Source organism: Littorina saxatilis, linkage group LG1, assembly GCF_037325665.1.
Source record: "Littorina saxatilis isolate snail1 linkage group LG1, US_GU_Lsax_2.0, whole genome shotgun sequence".
Classification (NCBI taxonomy): Eukaryota; Metazoa; Mollusca; class Gastropoda; order Littorinimorpha; family Littorinidae; genus Littorina; species Littorina saxatilis.
Genome location: NC_090245.1, coordinates 47609569 through 47636795, shown reverse-complemented (window position 1 = coordinate 47636795; position 27227 = coordinate 47609569). Strand labels below are relative to the sequence as shown.

Below are 27227 nucleotides of genomic sequence, written 5' to 3'. Positions count from 1 at the left end.
TTGGACTGAGACAATACACGCACAGCTATTTATCACCAGTGTATCTGCGTTATGTGTGGGCATGTCAGAGAGGATTATTCACTAATGCTATCTTCCCCTCTCTCTCTCTCTCTCTCTCTCTTAGAATAGTCCCTCTCTGGGCAAGGGCTGGTTGAAAAGAAGCTCGTTTATATTGCTTATGCCACAACCCTCGTAAAATAAAATTTGATTTGATTTGATCTCTCTCTCTCTCTCTCTCTCTCTCTCTCTCACTCACACAGGAAGAAAAATAACCCCACATTTAGAGAGAATTATGTTGTATTACAAAGTACAAAGCAATCTGGGAGGCAATTACCATCACAGCTTGTGTGTCAAAACCGGACAACACACCGCACACGTCTCTCGGAAAACCACATCAGGTACTGTGTAGCAGAGAAAGCTGGTTCAAAGGGACATCAGCAAGACTAGCCTTCACACCAGACACATCCCGCAACACACTAAATCGGGTACTGTGTAGCAGAGAAGGATGGTTTCAAGGTGACATCAATTTTTGGAACAGGAACATCATTCCCATCCTACTTTCCTTTTCTCAACTGATGAACTTTGTGTGGATTGAAGCAGGAAAGAAACACCTGTTTTTGGCACACACAAAAACTGTGGACCGGTCTTTTTGGTTCATGGAGCTACCTCATCCCACTACAGACCTAGTAGAGCCTTGCATGGAGCACTGTGTTCTCTTCATGTTACAAGACAAAGACCACATGAGTAAGAGTAGAAGCTACATTGCCCAGAGGCCATCTCTGACCTATAGGTACAGGAAATGAAAGGTTAGGATCAAGTCAGAAAAGCAATCACACACACACACTCCGCTATCTCTCCACATGCACCTGAAAACTGACATTGTAGTTTTGCTACAAGGAGTGTCTGTCCACACACTACTAAAATACACTGATGCATGGGTGGGACTGAAAAATGTCATGAATCCTGAACCGAACCAACAAAAAAAGAAGAAAATAAGAACAAGTCGCGTAAGGCGAAAATACAACATTTAGTCAAGCTGTCGAACTCACAGAATGAAACTGAACGCAATGCAATTTTTCAGCAAGACCGTATACTCGTAGCATCGTCAGTCCACCGTTCGTGGCAAAGGCAGTGAAATTGACAAAAAAGAGCGGCGTAGTAGTTGCGCTGAGAAGGAATTTAGCACGCTTTTCCGTACCTCTCTTCGTTTTAACTTTCTGAGCGTGTTTTTAATCCAAACATATCATATCTATATGTTTTTGGAATCAGGAACCGACAAGGAATAAGATGAAAGTGTTTTTAAGTTGATTTCGACAATTTAATTTTGATCATAATTTTTATATTTTTAATTTTCAGAGCTTGTTTTTAATCCAAATATAACATATTTATATGTTTTTGGAATCAGAAAATGATGAAGAATAAGATGAACGTAAATTTGGATCGTTTTATAATTTATTTATTTTTTTACAATTTTCAGATTTTTAATGACCAAAGTCATTAATTAATTTTTAAGCCACCAAGCTGAAATGCAATACCGAAGTCCGGCCTTCGTCGAAGATTGCTTGGCCAAAATTTCAATCAATTTGATTGAAAAATGAGGGTGTGACAGTGCCGCCTCAACTTTTACAAAAAGCCGGATATGACGTCATCAAAGGTATTTATCGAAAAAAAGAAAAAAACGTCCGGGGATATTATTCCCAGGAACTCTCATGTCAAATTTCATAAAGATCGGTCCAGTAGTTTGGTCTGAATCGCTCTACACACACACACGCACAGACAGACAGACAGACACACACACACACATACACCACGACCCTCGTCTCGATTCCCCCTCTATGTTAAAACATTTAGTCAAAACTTGACTAAATGTAAAAAAAAAAGCCATAATCAAATCCGGATTTCCGGCATATACTGGAAGAATTCCACCCATGTTGATGTTGTGGACTGAGATAATACATGCACCACTATTGATCATCGCTAATGATAACTGAAAACTCCAATGTAAGTGTGTCACACTACACACAATGACAGAATTCTGATGTTGACTGAAAACTCCCATGTCAGTGTGTGCTGCAGCAAATTCCCTATGATAGACAGCACAAGCTTGTTCCACCAAAGGCAGAGTAATAAAGTTGACCTGATACTTGCTGAGTCGGAACATATGACTTCGCCTGATAGGGCCGCATGCAATGCTGTTCTCTCTTTACACAGACACTCACACATGTTACCAGTTACACACAAACATGTAACATCAACAACCAATACAAAATCAAGCACAGAAATACTATGAAATGGCAAATCTCCATACACTGTATTTTCACACCACTCTTCTCTCTCAAACTTTCTCAACATTTAGCATGGAAGGAAAACTAAAGCAGTTACATCAACACACAGAGTTAAACTTCCGCCTGCAAGCAGTCACAGGTTACTTTTTATAACAAAGCAACCACATAACTATATGCAAGATATTACAAATGCATTTGACTGACCCATAAACAAGTTGGGCTCTTTAGGCATTACAAAGAAATTGACAGAAAAGTAAAACAGGATAAGAATGTAAACGTACTCACCAGAAACAAACAAACGCCAACATGGAACAATCAAAATAGGACTGGTTCGGATGAATATGTCTTCTGTCAACTCTCCTTTTATCTTACTTCTGGGTATGCTGGAGAAGACATATAGATCGAAATTGGTCCTTTGTGTGGTTGTTCTGTATTGGTGTTTGTTTCTGGCAAGAACATTTTCATTGTTATCTTGTTCTAGTTCTCCTCACCTGCAGTCTTTTGTTCCATAGCAAAGAAAAGTATGTAATCATTCACTCAGTCATGCTATAATTTAAACACCACACAGAATGTATCTCTTTCGCACATAAAACTGACTGTAGTTGCTGCAACCTAAATTCAAACGTTTGAATCGATCCTTTGTTTCACCATTGCTACCAGGTCTATTCAGACTTTTTTTCTGGCCAATTGAGTGTGTCAATGTTAATTCATTCTTGGTAAACAAAGTTGCCACAGTTTTACAACTAGTAAAGCTTGAGGTTTCACCTGCGTATGAACACACCCCCATACAATATTACAAATCTAGCTTCTGTGATGTAATTGTAAAGTAGCAGATCTCACTCAATCTTCTCAGGTCCAAACCTTATTCACATGGCTAAAGAAAAGGCTGAGGTCAAAAACTGTATGAAACAACTAACACATTTTCTGTGTTCACACTCTCAACAATCGTTTTTTCCACCAGACAGACAGACAGAGCGTGTCCCATGACGGAACCAGCAGACGGGTAACCAGACGCAGGCAACATGCTAAGCCACACCATGTCAGATATATGAGTGTCAAGCGGCCCGCTGCCGTCAGAAGTCCTCGTCGTCAGAATCTATGTTTGCCCTGCGGCGGTCAAACTGGAAAAAAAGAGAAGAAACATTGATATGTATATATACACCCTTGTCAACTTTTTTTTGGTCAGAAGATAGCATTCTTCTCCACCTGAACAACACCCCCCCTCCCCCCCTGACCAATGAGAAGAACAGGCCCTTTTAAAATTATAGATTTTTTTCACTTGGTTTAAACAATGATTTCTTTCTGTTGACATATTCATGAAATTTACATAAAACGACAACAAGCCTGGTGGTGTTTTTTTCCACTTAACTGAGATATGAAAACAAACATTTTTACACCCCCGGTATAGGGGTGTGTATAGGATTCGGTCGATGTGTTTGATTGTTTGTGTTCGCATATAGATCTCAAGAATGAACAGACCGATCGTCACCAAACTTGGTGAACAGGTTCTATACATTCCTGAGACGGTCCTTACAAAAATTGGGACCAGTCAAACACACGGTTAGGGAGTTATTGGTGGATTAAGATTCTACAAGGACTTATAGAGGCACATATTAATGGTCAAAGGGAAATAACCTTCTCAGTTGGTGGCAGTGAGCATGGTTATTTCCCTTTGACCAACGGGGGTGCTTTTCCTACCTCGGATGAATTTCTTGCTTTTTTTATAAAGGCACAAACCAGCATGAAGTAGGAACACCACAGTCACACATTCAATCACATATATACACACACACACACATACATGCTCACACACAGGCAGAAACACACATACACATATGTGGCCGCCGGCCATTGTAAGGAATGCAATTTACCTATGTTACTATTGTTTTTAAAATTATAAACATTTCCCCAGGAGTGCCCCTTTAAAAGAGCATCCACGCTGGTACCATAGTTAATTCGGGCTGCGCCCCGATCGCCTATCCCAGTTAGTGACCTGTTTGCCACACACGCAGCGAGCTTTGAAATTACTGCCTGCCCATTGGCCACTAGTGGTCAGTGCCGGCGCAGTCCCGCCAAACTCGGTAGCGGGCATTCTTTTGGTTCCACGACTTTAGAGAGGCAAGACGTGGGTGTACAGCTGAGCTCCAGGAACCACATGGTAGGCACAGACCGGTTTCGTACTTTATTTGAAAAGGCAGGGTGTGCAATTTAGTTAGCAAGCATCCAGTGTACACGTAATTGTCTACACGCATTTTTCTACCAACAATAATGCATTTCAATAAATTACATATCTTATAATGTTGTTTCCAGACTTTTGTGTAGACAATGATCGGCGAGTTTACTGGAAGAAAGACAAGTTTATATTTCTATGTAGTGGGTATTTTTACAAGGGCCGTATAACGATGTTAAGATTTGTGAGGATACAATAATGGAGTTTAGGTCGAGACGGTGAGGTAAATTGTGTTGGAATTAACGCAAAGGGACCGCGTGGTTGGCAGAGACCACGTGTTACATAAATAAGCTATTATTTCATTTGGCGGTTGGCATAACGGGACAAAGGCCCATGAAGTTAAATTTAGAACACTGGATGCTTTCATTTTTGCTGCTAATGTATATTATGGGATGTGCTAAGAATTACCAGTTTGCTGACGAAAAACCTTCTTTTTGTTTGTTGTCATAATGGGATAAAGGCTGATGAAGCCAGGACCCAACACTGTGTACGTCAGTCGGCGGGATTACTGTAAATATAATTGAACGTACTAATCCTCGTCAGTTTGCCGAAGAAATCGTTGTTTTGGTTGGGGTAATAGTGGAGCCAAACTAAGTGTATTTTGCTGACTTCAGAGCACAAGGTATGTGCGAGAGATCTGTACATTACATACATGTACCAGCGCCAGTCCGGATAATGATTGAAGTTGTGGAGAAGACAGGATATTGAAGGCAGAAGAGTTTAGATTAGGAATGCCGTGAAAGTGAAGGGTATTATGATTAAAGAAAAGAGATCCAGCAGTACATTCATAATGTTGGGTTGGAAAGCTGAATTTCGGTTGGAGAATGTGGTAGGCCATGAAGAATAGGCGTTTGGTGGTTAGAACCCGATTTTCATGAGAACTTATAATTATACCACAGATGGTGGGTACGTGGAAGTAACAGCGGCGCGGCCAGTGATGACATGAGCAAAGGCCAAATCCCCTTTTCTCCGAGGTTCGTTGTATTTTTTGTGTACATGTATTTTATTAGTTAGTGACTATAATTATGTTGTTTTTTATCCCCGTTATTGATAAGGCTTCAGGCTAAGGTGTGATCGCTAACCCCATTCAGGCATTTATTGCTTGCTTCTTAGTCGCCCATGAGTTATTCCCCTTTTTATGAAATAGTTACATGACACATGCCCTTGATAGGTTTAGCACACTCTGTATTTGATGGACTCTATTTTTGTTGGTTGTTGTTTGGTTATGTAACAATGTAATGAGGTTTTTTGTTCCTGTTTTCTTTTATGAAGTATGCCTTGTACTACCATGTAACCACTGCATCCGTTCATGCAGTTATTGCGTTGTGGTTATTCGTCCATGTTATTCCCCTTTCCATGCAAGGGTTATATGTCCTTGATAGCTCCAATGGACTCTAACTTTTTTGTCTGTTTCTTACGAAACAATGTAATGAGAGCTTTATTCTTTTTCCTGTTATTGGTTATGCCTTGTACTATTGTGCACTCGCTGCGTCCTTTCATGCAGTTATTGGTTTTTATTACCCGCTCATGAGTCTCATAATTTCCCCAAATGAAGTACTCTTGGTGACCCTGGAATTATAATATCATTCTAATGCATTGTTGGTTTGACTGGTACCCTTGTCCCCATCACATAACATGCTAGGTATAAAGTCCGGCGATGGTAGGGAAGTACACAGTCACATGCTTTATGCGACCGCAAACTATTTCTGTCCCCTGGTAATTTTGGACGTGAATTTTGGTCGAGCGTGCTTAAACCTAAACCATGGCAGCAAGGGACTCATAACTATGACTCGGTTCATAAACTTTTCCCTGAAATGCTGACTTCTTAATATTTTCCTTTTTTTGACAGGATACCTTACTACTTTCATATTTCTTTTGTTCCGGTTAACATTGTTTTTAGTATTGCTTGTCATTTTAATGTTTATAATTATGCTCTAATGCACTTGATAATTTGTGTATGTTATTGTTTTATGACGTGTGTACTTATATCGTATATCTTATGTCATTTAGGTTCTAGGTAGTGGAATAAAGTTGTGAAAGGACAACTGGTGTTTGCGTGATGGTTCCCAACCCCCCCTTCATGTGAGCTGCAACTTATGTGGCCCACATATACATGACACAAGCACAGCACTCATGAGCTCGTAAATGACCAACCTTGACAGTTGTCTTCTTCTGAGTACGTTCACTTATTGTTTCCAGCAAGCCTTTCAATGTCTCTTCATTCATCTGTGGGAATAAACATCAACATTCTGTATGAACACTACAACAGAATGTCAAATGCACATCAATCCCACTTTTGCAGAAAAAAATCTGTTAACAGATTACATCAAGTTAAAAAAACAAACATAACTGATGTGATATGGTGTGATTGTGTGAGCGATATGGTGTGACTGTGTGTCTGATATAGTGTAACTATGATATGTTGTGACTGTGTGTGTGATATAGTGTGACTGTGGTATGGTGTGACTGTGATATGATGTGACTGTGTGTAGTGACTGTGATATGGTGTGACTGTGTGTAGTGACTGTGATATGTGTGACTGTGTGTATATGGTGTGACTGTGATGTGACTGTGTTTAGTGACTGTGATATGGTGTGACTGTGTATATTGACTGTGATATGGTGTGACTGTGTGTATATGGTGTGACTGTGTATATGGTGTGACTATGTGTATATGGTGTGACAGTGATATGGTGTGACTGTGTGTATGATATGGTGTGACTGTGATGTGATGTGACTGTGATATGATGTGACCGTGTGTGTGATATAGTAAGGTATGATGCGACTGTGTGCGTGATATGATGTGACTGTGTGTACGGTATGATGTGACTGTGTGAGTATTATATGGTGTGACTGTGCGAGTATGATATGGTGTGAGTATGATATGGTGTGACTGTGTGAGTATGATATGGTGCGACTGTGTGTACGGTATGTGACTGTGTGAGTGATATGGTGTGACTGTGATATGGTGTGACTGTGTGTATGATGTGGTGTGCCTGTGATGGTGTGACTGTGTGAGTGATATGGTGTGATTATGTGAGGGATATGGTGTGACTGTGCGAGTGATGTGGTGTGAGTCATATGGCAAGACTGAGTGATATGGTGTGATTATGTGATTGATATGGTGTGACTGTGTGAGTGGTATGGTGTAACTGTGTGAGTGATATGTTGTGACTGTGTGAGTGATATTATGGTGTGATTATGTGAGTGGTGTGGAGTGACTGAATGAGTGGTATGACGACTGACCTTGCCGGCCAGCTGTCCACCCTGTGCCATGCGGACGATCATACTCTCCACCATGGCAGCTTTCTCTGGCTTGGCCACCTTGATGTTGGCCACTGGACAGTGACAAGGACACACAGAAGCAAGCATTATACAGGGTCCCCACTGGTTTTTAGAAACAAAATTCCATGACTTTTCCATGACTTTCCATGAGCCTCAATAACATTTTCCATGACTAGATCCACAGGTCGCCATTTCCGAACACGCAAACTTTTTACGTCTTGTCACTGCCAGTTTTGACACTGGCTTGCTTTGCACTGAATTTGAGTCAGTTTCTACGCAGTGTCTCTTCGACAAGTAAGTCAAGCATTTGCTACGCAGTCAGATTATCGGTAATGTTTGCTGGTCCTGTCATTTCACTAAACTGGACCACAGGCGGAAGGTATCGTTCACTGGACCACTACTTTCATAGAAAGACTTTGAAAGTAGTGGTCCAGTGAACGATACCTTCCGCCTGTGACTGGACCAGCCACTGTTTGTATCCATCTGCACTTTCGTAAATTCCGTTTCGTAACCGTCACTGTGACTTGACGAACTGTCATTTTTTTCACCGCGATACACAGTTCATTGCGAAGATCTTCCTTGGTAATTCGTTCCAATTCCGCATACTTTTTGTTGTCAAGAAACAACTCGAAAGAAAGTTTCAAACTCATCATCCTCCATCTTGCTTGTCGAAGCGCTAAAGTACTTTATCGATGCAAAAACAAAAGCAGAAAACTTCGACGAAACCGACTCAAATGCAGCGCAGACGACACGACGAGATAACGGAAGGAAGTGAGCCTCGCTTTGGCTCAAGTGCCGTTATTCTCGTATGCAAATACGAACGAGAAGTTGGTCATACGAACGAGCCTTGTGCTGGCGACGCAAATCGCTGCTGGCTGGCAAAGGGGGGGGGGGGATGGCTGGGCGACTAAAAATAGCCGCTGGCGTGCTAAAGGTTAATTTTTTTTCTTTCTTATTTTTGTTAAATTCCATGACTTTCCATGACTTGAATTGAAATTCCATGACTTTCCAGGCCTGGAAAATTAAAAATCAAATTCCATGACTTTCCAGGTTTTCCATGACCTGTACGAACCCTGATTATACACAGCAATACTGCTTAAAATTGGTGCAAACTGACAGAAAGACAACAGTATTGCACAGAAAACGTTCCCGAATACACTGTACCTGGTAAGTCGTATCACTATCAGAACTAAATACTTGAAACATGATGGAGTTTAGTTCACACCACACAAAGTATGTCATGAAACAGACCAAACAGCTTTCTGTGATATACAGGCTGAATAACAGTTTGTTCTAATACAGATAATTAACTTATAATAACAGTATCAGTTGTTGCTTGCCATACCTTGTTCCTGTAAAGGCAAGACTGGTTGCACATGATAGTGACACTACATTCATGAAAATTTGAGTTACCATCTGTGATACATACAGTACTTATTTATGTACAGTCAATAATGAACTGAAGAATTCGCTTGTTCATTTCAATGCTTGTTATTCTCTCAGGTGCCAGAAGATTGGTTCTGGATAACTCTCGCTTACTCCATTACATATGTCGTATGCATTTAGAGCGCTTACTTCCCTTTGGTTATCATATCTATAAAAATTTAAAAAACACCACACACACACAACATGAGAACAATGAGCGCTTCTGGGGTGATAACGCGAGACAACTCCTGTAATCTTGCCGCGAGGTGGCGCCAGTTACCAGCCGAAAGAAAGAAGGGGCATAACCCCACCAGAACCGACCATTGTCTGTTTACCGTATAAAATGCACAACTTACACACAAACTGTTGCCAAACCGATATGCTATTTGGGACCAATGCAAGTTTTTTTTCCTTTCTCGTGTGATCTTGCCGCGAGGTGGCACCAGTTACCAGCCGAAAGAAAGAGGGGGCATAACCTCACCAGAACCGCCCATTGTGTGCACTGTCAAAGTAAAGCAGTGACAAGCATGACTCACATCGTGCACGTGCTCCCTGGTCGAGACATTGTGTCAGCAGTGTGTCCTTGAACTCCTGCTGCTGCTTGGCTCGCTCCGCCTGCTGCTGGGCTGCCTGTGAGTTACCCTGCTATAAGCATATCCACAAACTCGTCAACATCTTCAACTCTCACATTCTTTTTTCACTGACAGATCTCCCCTAGTTCCCCCCACATGCACACTTGCTGAAACATTTTTGTGCACACGCAACAAAACACATTACCAAAATCTTCCATTGTACTGCACTTTGTAAACTTTCAGAAATGAATCTCAATGTTACAGTTTACACACACAGTCACCCAACCATTTGTTAAGATTTCTTTCAACAAATGTACCACTGAATCAGAGAATTGTCACTGTAGTACTAGTAACTCACTAACTGCATGATGTGAAAGAATCAAATTAGCATCAGATACCTTACTCAGAACAGTGAGAGTGTTAGCAATGGTTCTGAACAGCTGCCTAGAACTAGTAAAAGGGACTTTTTGGAGAGCCTGTGTTTTGTAACAGATAACTGACACATGTGACAGATGACAGAAATTAGAATTGTGTTCTCCAAGAACTACTGAGGTAATCCTGAGTTAAAGTTGACTACACAGATTCTATTGAGAACAATTGCGTAATTTTATCAGCGATGTTCAGCAGTGTTTGCTGGTCTACATTTAAACAAAATTGAAGTGCTTGTTCTTAATATATATACACAGGGGCATACATGGATTTTATTGGCCGGAATTAAATCATACAAATTGTGACCCCTGAATGTCGGATACCTTTTCTTGTCAAGTGTGTAAAACCGAGTTTTGTCATTTTTGAATTTTTGATTAGCTATTGAAGGGTAAAAGAAAAAGTTCTATATTCGGCAGGAAAAATTATTGTCGATCGAGGAATCGTGGAACTTTATTTATTGGCCTTATTTAGTGCAAAACAAGCAGACCTCCAAATTGCTCAACTAAAAAAATTCCAAAAAGATTTAAAGCTTCTTACATTCGAAAGCCTGATAACCAATTTTTAGAATGTGACTCAGGGTAACAATGAATCATACACCTGGAACAAACAACTGGTACTTTTGAAACAAGTTCAGGCCAAACATGCGTCTTTTTAGTCTAGGCCTACAGGTGCATTTTCTCATACGTTCAGTTCTTACCTACAGTCAGCGTGGAAGCACCCCCACCATATACGCGGGTCTCAATACTTACGGTTATCTATCAAGTAACAATGCCATGAAAAAAATGTATACCGAAAAATCTCCTTGCTGGCCTTGCAGCTCCGCCAGTCTTCTCTGTCTGATCGCATCTAGTCCGTCGTCGTCAGCCATGATGAAATGTAAAACCTAGTAACCAGAGTTACTTTCCTTCCCGGTGATGCCCAAAAATTGATTACTCTTGAAATTCACTAGAAATTAAACTGTCTCAAATATTTACGAAAAATGACGCGGATCTGTAATTTATGAGTACCTTGTGTGGGTTTTATATCCTCTGACCTTATTTTATCTATATTAATTATGATTTGATTGGTGGTGGGTTATATTACTGAGTCATATTTAGGCTTGTTGACTATTTTTGGCTGATCACCTACAGTTGGTGTTGTAGACTTGTTTCCCCTGCTAGTTTCGTCAATCCTTCATCATGGCAGCCGCAGGATCTCATGTCAACATCTTCAAAAACCTGGAAGACAACCTCAAGTTGGTATTGGAACAAATAAAAGGTATTTGTAGCTCTGTCATACGTTGATGATGTCAGTAACTCGAATAATTGGATGTTTTGGAGAATGTTTGTGATCTCAGGGCAGGTCATCTGCATTGCACTGATCCGTGATCGCATGCACTGCACAACATTATGATATATATATTTTCGGACACCGAGGAGAGTCTGCACACAAAGTTGACTCTGAGAAATAAATCTCTCGCCGAACGTGTGCATGTGAGTGTGTGCATGTGTTAGTGTGTGCATACGCACATGCGAAAAAGAGAGAGAGAGAGAGAGAGAGAGAGAGAGAGAGAGAGAGAGAGAGAGAGAGAGAGAGAGAGAGAGACAATGACAATTCTTTATTTTACGAGGGTAACAGAATAAGCATTGGTATACTTTTTTGCATCTGGCCCTCGCCCTAAAGAGGGACTAAATCTACTATAATAACTAGAGAGAGAGAGACAAGACAAGACAAGACAAGACAAGACAAAATCTTTATTATCGAGGGTAATAGATAAGCAAGAATATTGCTTTTTTACATCCAGCCCTCGCCCTAATATAGGGTCAACAAGAACAGAAAACAATATAATCAAATAACTATCACATCAAACTTATAATACATTATATATATATATATACAGATATAAATTTAAAAAAAAAAAAAAAAATAAAAAAAAAAAAAATTGCCATGCTGCATTTTAAGTACAATTTCCAATAATAAATATGTCAATTTTTAACATATCTTAATTTAGATCTGCATATTATTATAATTTAGTTTAACATGCACATACATTTTAAATGAATTGTTGAACCATTCAGCACATGTTTAGTTGCATTATGTGCGACATATAATTTTTTTTGAAGCTGTCTGTGTTTGTTTTATGCTTAAGAAAAATAGGAAGTGAGTTCCATAGGACCGCACCTGAATATAGAAGGCTTGATTTGAAAAGGTCAATACGTGGAGTCGGTGTGATGATTTTTAGTCTGTTATAGTTCAAAATAAAATTATCACGTAATGTCTCCGGTGCATATCCTGACATCACTTTATGCATTATAACACCTTTATTATACATTAACCTTTTTTGAAATGGTAATACTTGCAAATTTGTATAATCAGATTCTGAAGGAGTGTGATTTTTTAGCATAATAAGCTTAACTGCTCTTCTGTGAAGACTGGCTAAAGGTTTCAAAGCATTAGCACTTGCACAATCCCACACAGTGGATGCATAATCAATATTTGACAAGATGTGATTGTAAAAAAAAATCTTTCGCGAGTGGAGATTCAAGAAATGTTTTATTTTTGATAACTGATATATTTTTTGGGAAGCAATCTTACAGATGTAATCAATGTGATCATGCCATGATAAATTATTATCAATCTTTACACCAAGGACTTTGTGGTGAGACACTTCTTCCAATACTTGATTTTTAATATAAAGAGGTGGAATGCTCGATAATAGATTTTGTCGTTTCTGTCTTGTGGTTATTAGCATAAATTTTGTTTTAGTATGGTTAAGAGACATATGGTTTAACTCTGACCAATTCAGGAGTGCATCAATGCTTTCTTGTAGAGTCTTTGATAAATAATTTATGGAATGGTGACTAGAATGAATAGTAGTGTCATCTGCAAACAACTCACAGTTATTATGTATGTACAGTGGTAAATCATTGACATAAATGGAGAACAATAATGGGCCTAAAACAGATCCCTGTGGGACCCCATATTTCAAAGTACTTTCATTTGAATATGATGAGAGAGAGAGAGAGAGAGAGAGAGAGAGAGAGAGAGAGAGAGAGAGAGAGAGAGAGAGAGAGAGAGAGAGAGAGAGAGAGAGAGCAAATGAAAGAGTAATTTACTCAGTTGATAAAACTTAATTCAATTAAATGAAAATCTTCTGTCATATTCAGGTGGAGAAACTGGAAGAGAGAACAAGGAGAACTTCAACTTTGAAAAATACTGGGGACACATGGGTATATTGAATATGTGTGCATGTATACATGTGCATGTGCGAGCATGACTGTCACTGTGTGTGTTTGAGTGTGATGCTCCCTGTGAGAGTGACTGGCCTTTCACAACCAAGTGCACATTTCCTGTGATGCTTGTCACGTGGCTGTCCTAATTAAGTGGAAACTTGTCACCTTAATGTTGTTGTAGGTAAAGTACATCTCTTTGAATTTTGCCCAAAGTGAAATTATTTTGTGCCTTCCCATTGTTGTAGGCGAAATCTCTGTGTTCAAGGCCAGCACGTTTTTGTGTGCTTGTTCTGAAATACACGCTGAAATACACACTATAGTACTATTAATTACTGCATAGTGCAGGCTCTGTGGTCATGACATGTTATAATACACACTGTGTAATTGTTGCAGGCTCTGTGTTCGAGCTGTTGTCACTGGAGGGCAGCAAGTTTTCTCTGGCTTTCAGCAGCTCACCCTTCCCCCCAATTAAGGTCAGCCCTGTTCACACCCTCTGAGCAAAGACATCTCTTCTTAGTTACAAAACATGTATTGAACGAAAACCTAGATCTGTTTACATATGGTGGTTCAGATGACTATACGCCTGAAACTTGGATTCACGTCACCAGCATGCTAAAAAGAATCTGAACGATCAGGAACATACAATGGTACATTTGTCCGGAACAATCACCCCATGCTATGGCTGGCTTTATTAGCATTTTCAGGCAGAACTTTCACCTTCAGTGTGCACAAATGTGCAGTACATGTCTTGTCTTGTGTGTGTTGTTATCCTCAAAGTATGGGATGTCCTGCAACACAACCTCTGCTGACTGAGTATATAATGCACTCTCTCTCTCTGGCTCTCTCTCTCTTTCTCTCTCTGTCTCTCTCTTGCTCTTTCTTTCTCTTTGTCTTTCTCTCTGTCACTCTCTATCTCTCTTGCTCTGTATCTCACTCTTGCACTTTCTGTTTCTTGCTCTCTCTTTTGCTCTCTCTGTTTCTTGCTCTCTCTCTCTTTCTCATGCTCTCTCTCTCTTTCTCATGCTCTCTCTCTCTCTCTCTCTCTCTCTCTCTCTCTCTCTCTCTCTCTCTCTCTCTCTCTCTAACACACTTACACACACTCTCTTTCACACACACACACACACACACACACACACACACACACACACACACACACACACACACACACACACACATACAGACAGACATGGTGCACCACCACCACCATCACATACTCAGTGGTAGAAAAGTGCAATGGATGTGATGATGTGACCTTGAAAAAATGTATTGTGTGGCATTTTCAGGACTGTGAGGTCATGACAGCAAACCTGGAGAAATTGGTTCTGGAGCTGGTGAGGGTCTTCTACTCTCTGCCCAAGTCACAAGGTGACCTTACATTTGGGACAGGCTGAGGCAGTAGTCTCCCTTTCACTGTAGCTGCTGCTCTGCCGAGTTGTCTGCCAGCCTTGAGCATGAGCTATTTATAGGTCTACGCTTTATGTGCGTTGGTTAGACGGGACACCAACGGATTGTAGAGAGCTGTTTGTGATGGAGGATCTGACTGCTGTTGTGTGCTCTTGCAAGTGTTTGAGTTCAACAAAAGCCGATTTTTATAGGTCTAGTAATTAAGCCCAAACTCAATCCTGTTTGACTGGCTTTTGCCTCAAAATGTGATTCAAGTGTTTCCTGCACTTAGTTACACATTCTTTACCTGAAGCACATTTGTGAGATGGTATTAATGATGATGACGATGATGATGATGATGATGCACCTGGGATGATGATGATGATGATGACGACGATGGCGACAGCGACGACGACGATGATGATGGCGATGGTCATGATGATGATGATGTGTACAGGACTGACGCTGCATAAAAGCCTGCAGGGGTGGTCGAGGTGATGATGATTTTGTTAATGATGTTGATGATGATGATGGTAATGGTGAAGATGATGTGTACAGGACTGACGCTGCGTAAAAGCCTGCAGCGAGCGGTTGTGGAGGTTGTGGAGAGCATGCTGGGATTGGTGTCAAGTCTGGCTCAGCTTGACCCCGGGTCAGTGTCATGGTCGCAGTATGTCTCACTGCTATCAGTGTGTTTCTCTGTGTGTGTGTGTGTGTGTGTGTGTGTGTGTGTGTGTGTGTGTGTGTGTGTGTGTGTGTGTGTGCTTCTTTCTTAATCCTTACCTTTAAACAAGAAGGGCAAAGCCCATACGACTCACATGCTTGACCTCGACCTTTAGGGTAACTAAACCTAGCAATGACATCATACACTAAGAACTGCTTTACACAATTTTCCTACCAAAATACATGTGACCTTGACCCAAGGTCATCCAAGGTCATGTAACACAAAGCTGTTAATTCAAGACATAGGAAGTACAATGGTGCTTATTGGCTCTTTCTACCATGAGATATGGTCACTTTTAGTGGTTCACTACCTTATTTTGGTCACATTTCATAAGGGTCAAAGTGACCTTGACCTTGATCATATGTGACCAAATGTGTCTCATGATGAAAGCATAACATGTGCCCCACATAATTTTTAAGTTTAAAACAGTTATCTTCCATAGTTCAGGGTCAAGGTCACTTCAAAATATGTATACAATCCAACTTTGAAGAGCTCCTGTGACCTTGACCTTGAAGCAAGGTAAACCAAACTGGTATCAAAAGATGGGGCTTACTTTGCCCTATATATCATATGTAGGTGAGGTATTCAATCTCAAAAACTTCAGAGAAAATGGGAAAAATGTGAAAAATAGCTGTTTTTAGGCAACATTTATGGCCCCTGCGACCTTGACCTTGAAGCAAGGTCAAGATGCTATGTATGTTTTTTGGGGCCTTGTCATCATACACCATCTTGCCAAATTTGGTACTGATTGACTGAATAGTGTCCAAGAAATATCCAACGTTAAAGTTTTCCGGACGGACGGACGACTCGGGTGAGTACATAGACTCACTTTTGCTTCGCATGTGAGTCAAAAATGAACACTTTGCCATTTTCATTTGCTTTATATGATGTGCAAAAAGGTGTCTCCATTGTATAATCTCACATTGTGTGGGGGGGGGGGGGGGTACTGTCTTTTGTTTGTTCTACATTCCCAGAGGCCTGTGCATTTTATTTTAATTTTTATTCTGCAAGCAGGGCTGGAGAAAGACAACAAGCGACGGGAATTGTGTGGGAAGGTGCCAACAGCTTCGTCACTCTCCCCAAAAGTATGTCACAAAGAAATTGTCACATGTCAGTTGGTAGCAGCCATTGTTTGAAAGTCAACAGAAATATTAATAATGAAGTGTAATAATAGTGATAATGATAATTTAAATCATAGTAGTCAATGTGTGATGTTTATCAGACAGTGAGGTTTGTTAGTGTGGGATGTTTGTCTGTGGATGATGTTTGTCAGACTGAGGTTTGTTAGTGTGGGATGTTTGTCTGTGGATGATGTTTGTCAGACAGTGATGTTTGTCAGTGCGGGATGTTTGTCTGTGCATGTTTGTCAGACAGTGATGTTTGTTAGTGTGGGATGTTTGTCTGTGCATGGTGTATCTCAGTGTGTGATGTTTGTATCTCAGTGTGTGATGTTTGTATCTCAGTGTGTGATGTTTGTATCTCAGTGTGTGATGTTTGTATCTCAGTGTGTGATGTTTGTATCTCAGTGTGTGATGTTTGTATCTCAGTGTGTAATGTTTGTATCTCAGTGTGTAATGTTTGTATATCAGTGTGTGATATTTGTATCTCAGTGTGTGATGTTTGTATCTCAGTGTGTGATGTTTGTATCTCAGTGTGTGATGTTTGTATGTTTGTCTGTGCATGTTTGTCAGACAGTGATGTTTGTTAGTGTGGGATGTTTGTCTGTGGATGATGTTTGTCAGACAGTGATGTTTGTCAGTGCGGGATGTTTGTCTGTGCATGTTTGTCAGACAGTGATGTTTGTTAGTGTGGGATGTTTGTCTGTGCATGGTGTATCTCAGTGTGTGATGTTTGTATCTCAGTGTGTGATGTTTGTATCTCAGTGTGTGATGTTTGTATCTCAGTGTGTGATGTTTGTATCTCAGTGTGTGATGTTTGTATCTCAGTGTGTGATATTTGTATCTCAGTGTGTGATGTTTGTATCTCAGTGTGTGATGTTTGTATCTCAGTGTGTGATGTTTGTATCTCAGTGTGTGATGTTTGTATCTCAGTGTGTGATGTTTGTATCTCAGTGTGTGATATTTGTATCTCAGTGTATGTTGTTTGTATCTCAGTGTGTAATGTTTGTATCTCAGTGTGTAATGTTTGTATCTCAGTGTGTGATGTTTGTATCTCAGTGTGTGATGTTTGTATCTCAGTGTGTAATGTTTGTGTCTCAGTGTGTAATGTTTGTATCTCAGTGTGTGATGTTTGTATCTCAAATGTGTAATGTTTCTATCTCAGTGTGTGATGTTTGTATCTCAGTCAGTGTGTGATGTTTGTATCTCAGTGTGTGATGTTTGTATCTCAGTGTGTGATGTTTGTATCTCAGTGTGTGATATTTGTATCTCAGTGTGTGATGTTTGTATCTCAGTGTGTGATATTTGTATCTCAGTGTGTGATGTTTGTATCTCAGTGTGTGATGTTTGTATCTTAATGTGATGTTTGTATCTCAGTGTGTGATGTTTGTATCTCAGTGTGTGATGTTTGTATCTCAGTGTGTGATGTTTGTATCTCAGTGTGTGATGTTTGTATCTCAGTGTGTGATGCTTGTATCTCAGTGTGTGATGCTTGTATCTCAGTGTGTAATGTTTGTATCTCAGTGTGTGATGTTTGTATCTCAGTGTGTGATGTTTGTATCTCAGTGTGTGATATTTGTATCTCAGTGTGTGATGTTTGTATCTCAGTGTGTGATGTTTGTATCTCAGTGTGTGATGTTTGTATCTCAGTGTGTGAGGTTTGTATCTCAGTGTGTAATGTTTGTATCTCAGTGTGTGAGGTTTGTATCTCAGTGTGTGATGCTTGTGTTGACCAGGCAACAAGGAGGCCGTGCAGACATCGGTGGAACAATCGGCTGGTCTGGTGGAGGATGCTCTCACAGAGATTGATGAGGTGACACAATAAGGCGTAAAAAAGATACAGTCAGGGAACTTCCACTAAATCACATTCCACTATTTCCGCTGTATAGCGAAGGAATGCTTGAACCCCGAAAAAAATGCAACCGATGGTTTTCTTAGGTCATCAAACATGGAGTTAGAACGTGTATTGGCATTAAATTTTCCACTTCACACACCATTAAACCTAAACAGACTGCGAAGGGCTAATGTCTTGTACTTATCAAACGTGTGCCAGTAACGTTGATAGTTTGAGCTAACAGAACTACATGTTCAAAGATACCTTCCTCCCTGCAGAAACAATTGTGCAAAATGTGTTTTGGGACATTTCGTGGGTACCTAGCATAACATCTGGACATATCCTCAGACGCATATATAGTGCAATCCATTTTATGAACCCCAACTATCACAATTAAATATAGTGGAAGTCCCCTGTAACAAAGGAACTACGATTGCCTGACAATATCATTGTATGAGAAAGTGTGTATGTTGATGCAGGGTAACAATGAAGAGGTGTGTGTGGAGTCTGGTAGCTCAGTTGGTAGAGGACTTGACTTGTGCAGACCTGTTTACCCTTACGATTTTGGCGTAATTTATTACGATTTTCTGCAAAAAATACGCCATTCCGCTATCCGTGTCAAGACTACAATTTTCATAAATGATAAAAATGTAAAAAAAAAAAAAAAAAAAACCTTTAATTTTTTTTTTTTTTTTAAATTTTATTAATTCACATGTTTGGCATTGTTTTCTTCAATGGCAAAATGGGGTGAAAAAGCACAGGACTGACCAGAGATCATGTCTGTCTTATGAGACGCTGGAGAGCCTTCTAGTGGTGAAGTCTCGCCCTCACTCATTCGGCAAGCGCAAGTACAGTAGAGAAGCGCTTGACACACTGAAAAAGGCCTACTACAAGCAAAAGAAAAAGTATCAGTGATGCATGTGCTTTTGATGTGATCTTCTTGAAATTATGATGACTACAAAAACTGACTGATGTGTTTTGTTTGTAAATGATGGATATATGTGCATGATTGTGTTTCGCAGACACAGTTGTCATGTGCGTTGTAATTGGCGACGAATGCTAGATGATTACTATTTTTGTGCCAGGATTACTATTTTTGGGGCAGAGCATTACTCCAAAACACTTATGGGGGTAAACAGGTCTGCTTGTGATCCTTGGGTCACGGGTTCGAATCCAGGCCGGGAAGGACACGGGTCAACTTAATGTGCAGATTCAGAGATGGTATCCATGTTCCACCCCTGTGTCACCACAGTGGCACATAAAAGACTTGGTCATTCTGTTACAAGTGCAGGTAGCTGCAGTGTAAGCAGACGATGCTTCCTTGAACGGTTGAAAACGACGTTAAACACCAAATAAAGAAAGAAAGACGATGCTTGTTCACTGTGAAGTGTGTGTGTGTGCAGATCTTGAACAACGAGGTTCGCTGTGAGGATGTTGTTTACTGTGAAGTGTGTGTGTGTGTAGATCTTGAACAACGAGGGTCGCAGTGTGGATGTTTGTTCACTGTAAAGTGTGTGTGTTTGTGTGTGCAGATCTTGAACAACGAGGTTCGCTGTGAGGATGTTGTTTACTGTGAAGTGCATGTGTGTGTGCAGATCTTGAACAACGAGGGTCGCAGTGTGGATGTTTGTTCACTGTAAAGTGTGTGTGTGTAGATCTTGAACAACAAGGGTTGCGGTGTGGATGTTTGTTCACTGTAAAGTGTGTGTGTGTGTGTGTCGATCATGAACAACGAGGGTTGCGGTGTGGATGTTTGTTCACTGTAAAGTGCATGTGTGTGTGCAGATATTGAACAATGAGGGTCGCATTGTGGATGGTTGTTTACTGTAAAGTGTGTGTGTGTGTGTGTGCAGATCTTGAACAACGAGGTTCGCTGTGAGGATGTTGTTTACTGTGAAGTGCATGTGTGTGTGCAGATCTTGAACAATGAGGGTCGCAGTGTGGATGTTTGTTCACTGTAAAATGTGTCTGTGTGTGTGTGCAGATCTTGAACAATGAGTCGCATTGTGGATGTTTGTTCAGTGTAAAGTGTGTGTGTGTGTGTGTAGATCTTGAACAACGAGGGTCGCCTTGAGGATATATTCGGGGAGGAAGAGGAGGGTGGGGGGGAGAACAGCGAGGCGTGGACAGCTCAGGACAAGGAGCTGGTGGATCCCACCAAGGGGCTGCTCAAGGTCGCGGTCAAGCTGACCGAGAAGGCCGGCCAGGCGTGCAAGGTCAAGGCCACCTGTGACTCGGAGGCCCACGTAGCTCAGCTGGACGATCTGAGCGACTGCGCTCAGCGGCTGAGTCCCGCTGTTGACAACCTGACCGCCAGTCTTTACGCCCCCATCGACCACACTGCTGTTAGGAACAGTGTATGTGTCTGGTCTGTCCTTCACTGTCTCACTCTGTCTGTCTGCTTGTCTGTCAGTGTCTCCATCTGTCTTTCTGTCATCTTCTCCATCTGACTGTCGTGTCTCCGTCTGTCTGTCTTCTTGTCTGTCAGTCTCTACGCCCCCATTGCTCACACTGCTGTCAGGAACAGTGAATGTGTCTGTCTATCTCTCTGTTCATTTATCTGTCTAGTCTGTCAGTCTCTATGCCCCTATTGACCACACTGCTGTCAGGAAGTTTTCAAGTCTGTCGATCTGTCTCTCCATCTGTCTACCTACCTGTCTCTCTGTCTGTCCATCTTTCTGTCTGCTTGTCTGTCAGTCTCTAAGCCCCTATCGACCACACTGCTAACTGTCAATCAATCAATCAATCAATCAATGACGCTTATATCGCGCATATTCCGTGGGTACAGTTCTAGGCGCTCTGCAGTGATGCCGTGTGAGATGAAATTTTATACGGCCAGTAGATTGCAGCCATGTCGGCGCATATTTACCTTTCACGGCCTTATTCCAAGTCACACGGGTATGGTAGACAATTATTAACTGTGCCTAAGCAATTTTGGCAGGAAAGACCCTTTTGTCAATCGTGGGATCTTTAACGTGCACACCCAATGTAGTATACACGGGGGGTGGTTCGGACACCGAAGAGAGTCTGCACACAAAGTTGACTCTGTGAAATAAATTTCCGCCGAACCTGGGATCGAACTCGCGCTGACAGCGGCCAACTGAATACAAATCCAGCGCGCTACCAACTGAGCTATATCCCCGCCCCAGGAACAGTATGTGTCTGTTTGTGTGACTTTTTGTCTGTCTGTCTGCTACCTGGAGTGTCATTGTGTCTCTATGTCTGTCTGTCTGTACCCTTGTGTGCTGCTAGTTGCTGATTGCTCATTAACTTGTTGACCTCCAGTCCTGTCCGACAGCAGTTTGAGGGAATTTCTGTGTGCCTGTGCATCGAGTCAAGACATCTTTATGGTTTCTAAACATGAGAACTTTCATCTGTATGAATTATGATGTACAGCTTGACCTGGCCTATACTGTGTGTGTGTGTCTGTCCCGGAACAGTGTCACGTTTTGAGTTTTTGTGTCTGTGCACTTAACACTGAATAGTGATGACCAGGGCTGAGGAGCATGACAAAGTTACCACCACCAAAATAGGGGCCACCCGCAGTGTTGGATTGGTTGAAACTGAGATGTGTTGTGATTTCAACCAATCAGAACGCGCGGTTTGTTCTCTCCCGTTTGGGTGGCACCCACTTTGGCTTCGTGCACCCCAGCCCTGACCTCTACTCTCCGCGTGTCTCTGTGGTTGAGGCTGGATTTAAGCTGCGTGTCTGTGAAGGATTAAGTTTCTCAGTGTGTACATTTTTAGAGGTATAGCAATCTTTAGAGTCGACAAATGATGACCACGTTTGTTTTTGTTGCAGGCCACCACCCTGTCTGAGATCATTGGCAACATGCTCAACATCTTGAGGTAACTATAGTGCTCCAACATCATTCCTACACTAAAAGATTCATTGCTACCACTAATTCTGCACTACATGATTCAGTGCTAGTCAACACATAATCTAATGTATGATATCCAATGAACATTGCATTTCCCTTTTTTTGACCTATGTGACGTCAGAGGCTGACAAAAACTCATATTTAGGCGGCTAGTTGAAACTACATAAGAGTGCATGTTAGTGTGCATTCAGTATTTAAAAACAAGAAGCACTCTTATCTTAATTGGATCAATACTGTACATACGTTTTAATTGTATTTCTGACCACATTATGACATATGACACAGATCTTGACAGTCATGTTTCAACTCGAATGCTAGTGCAGTCTTGTAGTACAATAGCAGTCTCGAACTGTCTCAAATGTCATATTTTGGTCAAAAATGCAAATAACGTAGAGTGTCACATGAACATCTTGGAAAGTCCCTTCATTACAGATTATGTATGTTCTAAGACTATAACATGAATATGTAAGTCAGCAAGTTGCACTGAAATTACTTTCTGATGGCGTTATTTGGATGTGTATGTATGCAAGTCGATCCTTCACAGAAAAACAACTGTATGTTACATGTACATGCAAGCCCCTGTATTCACCAACACTGCAGTCTGAGAGGGTGACACTTAAATAATCCAGGCCGGGATATACATGAGTCAACTTTATGTGCAGACTCAGAAACGGTATTCATGGCCCACCCATGTGTCACCACCGTTGCACTAAAAGACCTCGGTCATTCTGCCATAAGTGCAGGTGACTGATTACATCTAAACACCCACACACCTGGGTAGTGCCACTCATGTTGCTGCTAGCTTTCCACTGGGAGGAAGCAACCCAAGTTTCCCAGCAATGGGATGATAAAGTAAATGAAATTATATGAAAGGTTACTATGTAAAGCGTGGAGAGCATTGACTACTGTGGTTCGCGCTATATAAGCTGTCATTATTATTATTATGATTATTATTATTAAAAGTTCTTTCCATGTGTGTGATGTTTCAGACACTCCCACATGACAGATGAGGGAGACAGCAAGTGGCTGGATTTTCTGGACAAGGCCAACACACACAACCTGACCACACTCACCGACATCCTTAACAAGTGACAGGCTTAGTCCTGGTCTGTGTGTGTGTGTGTGTGTGTGTGTGAGTGAGTGTGCACATGTGTGTGAGTCTGTGTGTTTGTGCGGAAGATTTACGTCAAAGTGTGTTTTGATAAGGTTTTTTTTTATTGACTAATCTATCTTGTGCCAGATTTTTTGTGGTATTTGACAGTTTGTAAGTGGGGTTTTGAACTTGCACTATTTTTTGAAACTTTTTCTCCTAACTTGGACATTTTTGGGTGTGACTTTGATAGTTCAAAACTTGCACTATGGAGAAGGAAGATGATTATGATGTGTTATTTGACAAGTTTGTTAAACAAGCGGAAACTCTGGGTCTTGGTCAGGAAAAACGGGAGAAATACATAAAAGAATGTTTTGACCGTTTGGAGGGGAAACGAGAAAAAGATAGGGATGACAAGCAAAGAGAATTGGAAAGGGAAAAAGAAAGGGAAGACAAACAAAGAGAAAGAGAAGAAAAACAAAGGGAAAAAGAAATGGAAGACAAACAAAGAGAAAGAGAAATGGAACAAAGACAAAAAGAAAAAGAAATGGAATTAGAACACCAGTTGAAGCAAAGAGAACTTGATATTAGGCAGGCAGAAATTACTGCTGGGATGCGTACATATGAACATGTGGGGGTGTATGTGCGTGCATACATGTGCGTGTGTGTGTGCATGTATGTGTGTGTGTGTCTGTGTGCATTATCTGTGTGCATGTGCGTGCAAGTCTTAACACATGGATTTTGTATCATGAGTTCTGTGAACTGACTGCCTCTGGACAGAATTGTGAACACTGGTGCTAATTGGCCCTTCTTTGTGAAAGTGACTTGTCTTAAAATAAAATAAAATTAACACAGTCTTATTTTTTGCTTGTCAAATCTCAGATATACGTACAATAGGCGATTTTCAAAAAATAATTGTGTAGGGTTTTTAAGGGTTCTAAAAGAGTGAATATTCTTGCTTTTATTGAGGCAAGCTTTCCCACGTGCCATTGTAAGCCAGTCCCTAGCGAGGGGTGTGTCTTAAACACGCGGACTATCACCAGTGCTGGTCTGATCGTGTAACCTCTGCGAACGCCAAGAAGAAGAGAAGAAACACGCGGACAAGGAGCACGTACATGTGGAAAGTTTGCTTCAATAAAAGTAAGAGTCTTAACTCTTTCACAACCCATACAAACCTAACAGAGTTATTTCTAGAGTTTTGTTGTTGTGAGAGCATGAATGGGTCACACTTGTCTTACTTTAAAGGGAGCTATGTGGAGTTGGAGAGGGTAATTAACATTTGTATACATTGTATGTGGATTTGTGTGAGAGCAGTGTGTTTAAAGCTGTTAACAAACTAACAATAATGTCAGGATCAACAAACAGACAAAAAGCTGTTATCTGCTGCAAAACAGTGTGTTGCAAAGCTTTGAAGTGCATATCATTAAATGCGTGTGACTGCACATTTTTCTTGCCTCGCACTCTCTGGGCATCACCTCTGTGCCTTCTGTCATTGTCACACATACAACAAGCACAATGAACTTCCATCAATTTTAGTAAAATACTTTAATGTTTACAACAAACATTTGGCATTTCGTTATGGAATAAGGGTAAAGAAAATGCATTAAACTGCACTGGTTAGGAATATAAAATAAAACAAGAACAAAAACAGATCATTATGTCTACTTCTACTAACTGCAACAAGTGTAAAATGCTGGATAATCTCAGTTGAGAATGATAACAACAAAGAATGACCGTTGTGTACAATCAATGTTTTGATGCAGAAAATGGATAACCCGTTTTGGACCGATGTATTTAAACATTATAAGAAATTATATGGAAAATGTGACCCTACAACCTTCAACGATTTTGTATCAGAATGTTTACATTATAACGTTAATATTCGCAGATATAAAAAAACCATTGTACATTAAAAATTAGACTGACAATGGAATTGTTCAGATTGGTCATATTTTGGGGCAAAATGAATATTTATCCTATTATGCGTTCAAAATAAAATATCCGAATGTGCGAGGAGATTTTTTATTGTATGAAGGTGTAATTCAGGCTGTTAAAAAATATCAGAGAAAAATCTGTTCAGAATTTGATCAACATTTTATTATTATAGAGCCCATTATGTGGAAATGTATTTGTCAAGGTAAGACACAATTTAATTACCAACAATTGACTGAACAAGTTACGGCCCCAAAATGTATTGAAAAATGGTCTGAATCCGTAAACTTTGTTAGATAAGAAGGTTATTTTTCAACATGTCTTTAAAACAACAAAGGATACCTGTCTGAGATGGTTCCAGTACCGATTATTGTACAGAATTTTGCTGACAGAACGGTTTCTATTTTTGCGAAAAATTGTGGATACGTCATTGTGTACATTTTGCGGTAGAGATGAAGAAACCCTTATACATATGTTTTTGGGAGTGTGATAAAGTACAGACTTTTTGGATAGAATTTGTACATTGGTTAAAGGCGAACTGCACCCATTGTGACAATATAACACTGTCCAAAGAACTGGTTCTATTTGGAGTGGCGAACAATGTAGTCACCGATAAAGTTTTTGATGTGTTAGTAATTTGTGCCAAACACCACATATATATATATATTTCCAAAATGAACAAAAAGATCCCTCATTTTCAAACATTTAATAGAAATTTTAAGCAAAGATTTATTTGGGAAAAGTACAACGCAGCTATGAATAATACACTAGATAAATTTTACAAGGATTGGCGCTTGTATATATGCATGTTTTGATGTAACCCTTAGGTTCTTTTTCCTTTACATATTTTTGATACTGCGACCACCAAGCCATGACCACCCCCCACCCCCACCCCATGTGTGTTGTAATTGTCCCCTTGTCTATGTGATGTTAATGTAAAGCCTATACATGTAAACATTTAAAAAACACAATTTTTAAAAAGTACCGTTGTGGAACACAGCGCAAGCCTCGTAGGTCAAACCATCGTGACTACCAAGTCAGTGCCAAATATTAGTGTCAAGTCTGCTTCAGCAGCCCAGAAAATGTAAATTCGATTTACAAATAAACTGATCTATTAGTTCACCGTATCAGAAATTCATGTGAAGTTGATCTTGAAAGAAAGGCTAAACCATAAGTCTTACACCACTTCACAAAATTATTTAAGTGCAGTATTATTGAAGCTTTGCCAGGCTTTAAGATACATATATATCATATGTGTTGCTTTTTATAAAAAGACATAATTTCCCTTACCCCAAACACTTTTTTCTTCTTAATGCATGTCTCTGCAATCAATCTGCAATATCTGATGAGCAAATGTACATGTAGAACGAAAAAAGTGACTAAGTAAAGGAATGTCTAACTGACTCGGGGTTTGAAGGAAGGGGCTTGCACTGTATCATACAATGCATAGCTACATCTCCTCCCTCGCATCACATTTAACAGCATTAAGAAAACATATTTACATGTACAACAATACATAACTCACACACACACACACACTCTCTCTCTCCTCACACACACACACACTTTCTCTCTCTCTCTCTCTTTCTCTCTTTCTCTCTCTCTCTCTCTCTCTCTCTCTTTCCCTCTCTCTCTCTGCCTGGTAGACTTACATGACATTTGAACTGACAAGTCAAAGGCGTTCAATATTTGTACACAGTCGCTGTCTCTGTCCAGTACAGCTGTTGCTGAATTCCTTTCACAACATAAAGACAACCAGTGTGGACACCTTCAAGTCTGCATCTTAAAGGCACACTCTGCCTCCTGAAAACAGGTAGCCTCACCATGT

General features: G+C 40.5%; 2 protein-coding genes across 3 annotated transcripts; one reads left to right on the top strand and one right to left on the bottom strand.

Annotated features, from left to right (window-relative positions):
• Positions 1 to 279: 279 nt before the first annotated feature.
• On the bottom strand, positions 280 to 11154 carry LOC138971801 (programmed cell death protein 5-like). Its single transcript, XM_070344622.1, has 5 exons — positions 11016 to 11154; positions 9761 to 9869; positions 7761 to 7852; positions 6670 to 6741; positions 280 to 3406 (listed from the first exon to the last, which is right to left on the bottom strand). The coding sequence occupies exons 1-5, from the start codon at positions 11091 to 11093 to the stop codon at positions 3359 to 3361; spliced, it is 399 nt and encodes a 132-aa protein (XP_070200723.1). The 5' UTR covers positions 11094 to 11154; the 3' UTR covers positions 280 to 3358.
• Positions 11155 to 11336: 182 nt separating this feature from the next.
• LOC138971786 (cyclin-D1-binding protein 1 homolog) lies at positions 11337 to 25269 on the top strand. 2 transcript variants are annotated; one of them, XM_070344610.1, is made up of 10 exons: positions 11337 to 11482; positions 13372 to 13434; positions 13831 to 13910; positions 14721 to 14802; positions 15379 to 15472; positions 16559 to 16629; positions 18399 to 18475; positions 20545 to 20853; positions 22299 to 22345; positions 23367 to 25269. In XM_070344610.1, the coding sequence occupies exons 1-10, from the start codon at positions 11404 to 11406 to the stop codon at positions 23467 to 23469; spliced, it is 1005 nt and encodes a 334-aa protein (XP_070200711.1). In that variant the 5' UTR covers positions 11337 to 11403; the 3' UTR covers positions 23470 to 25269. The 2 variants fall into 2 exon arrangements, with proteins under 2 accessions (XP_070200711.1, XP_070200704.1); XM_070344603.1 differs by having other exon boundaries at positions 16556 to 16629.
• The last annotated feature ends 1958 nt before the right edge of the window (positions 25270 to 27227 follow it).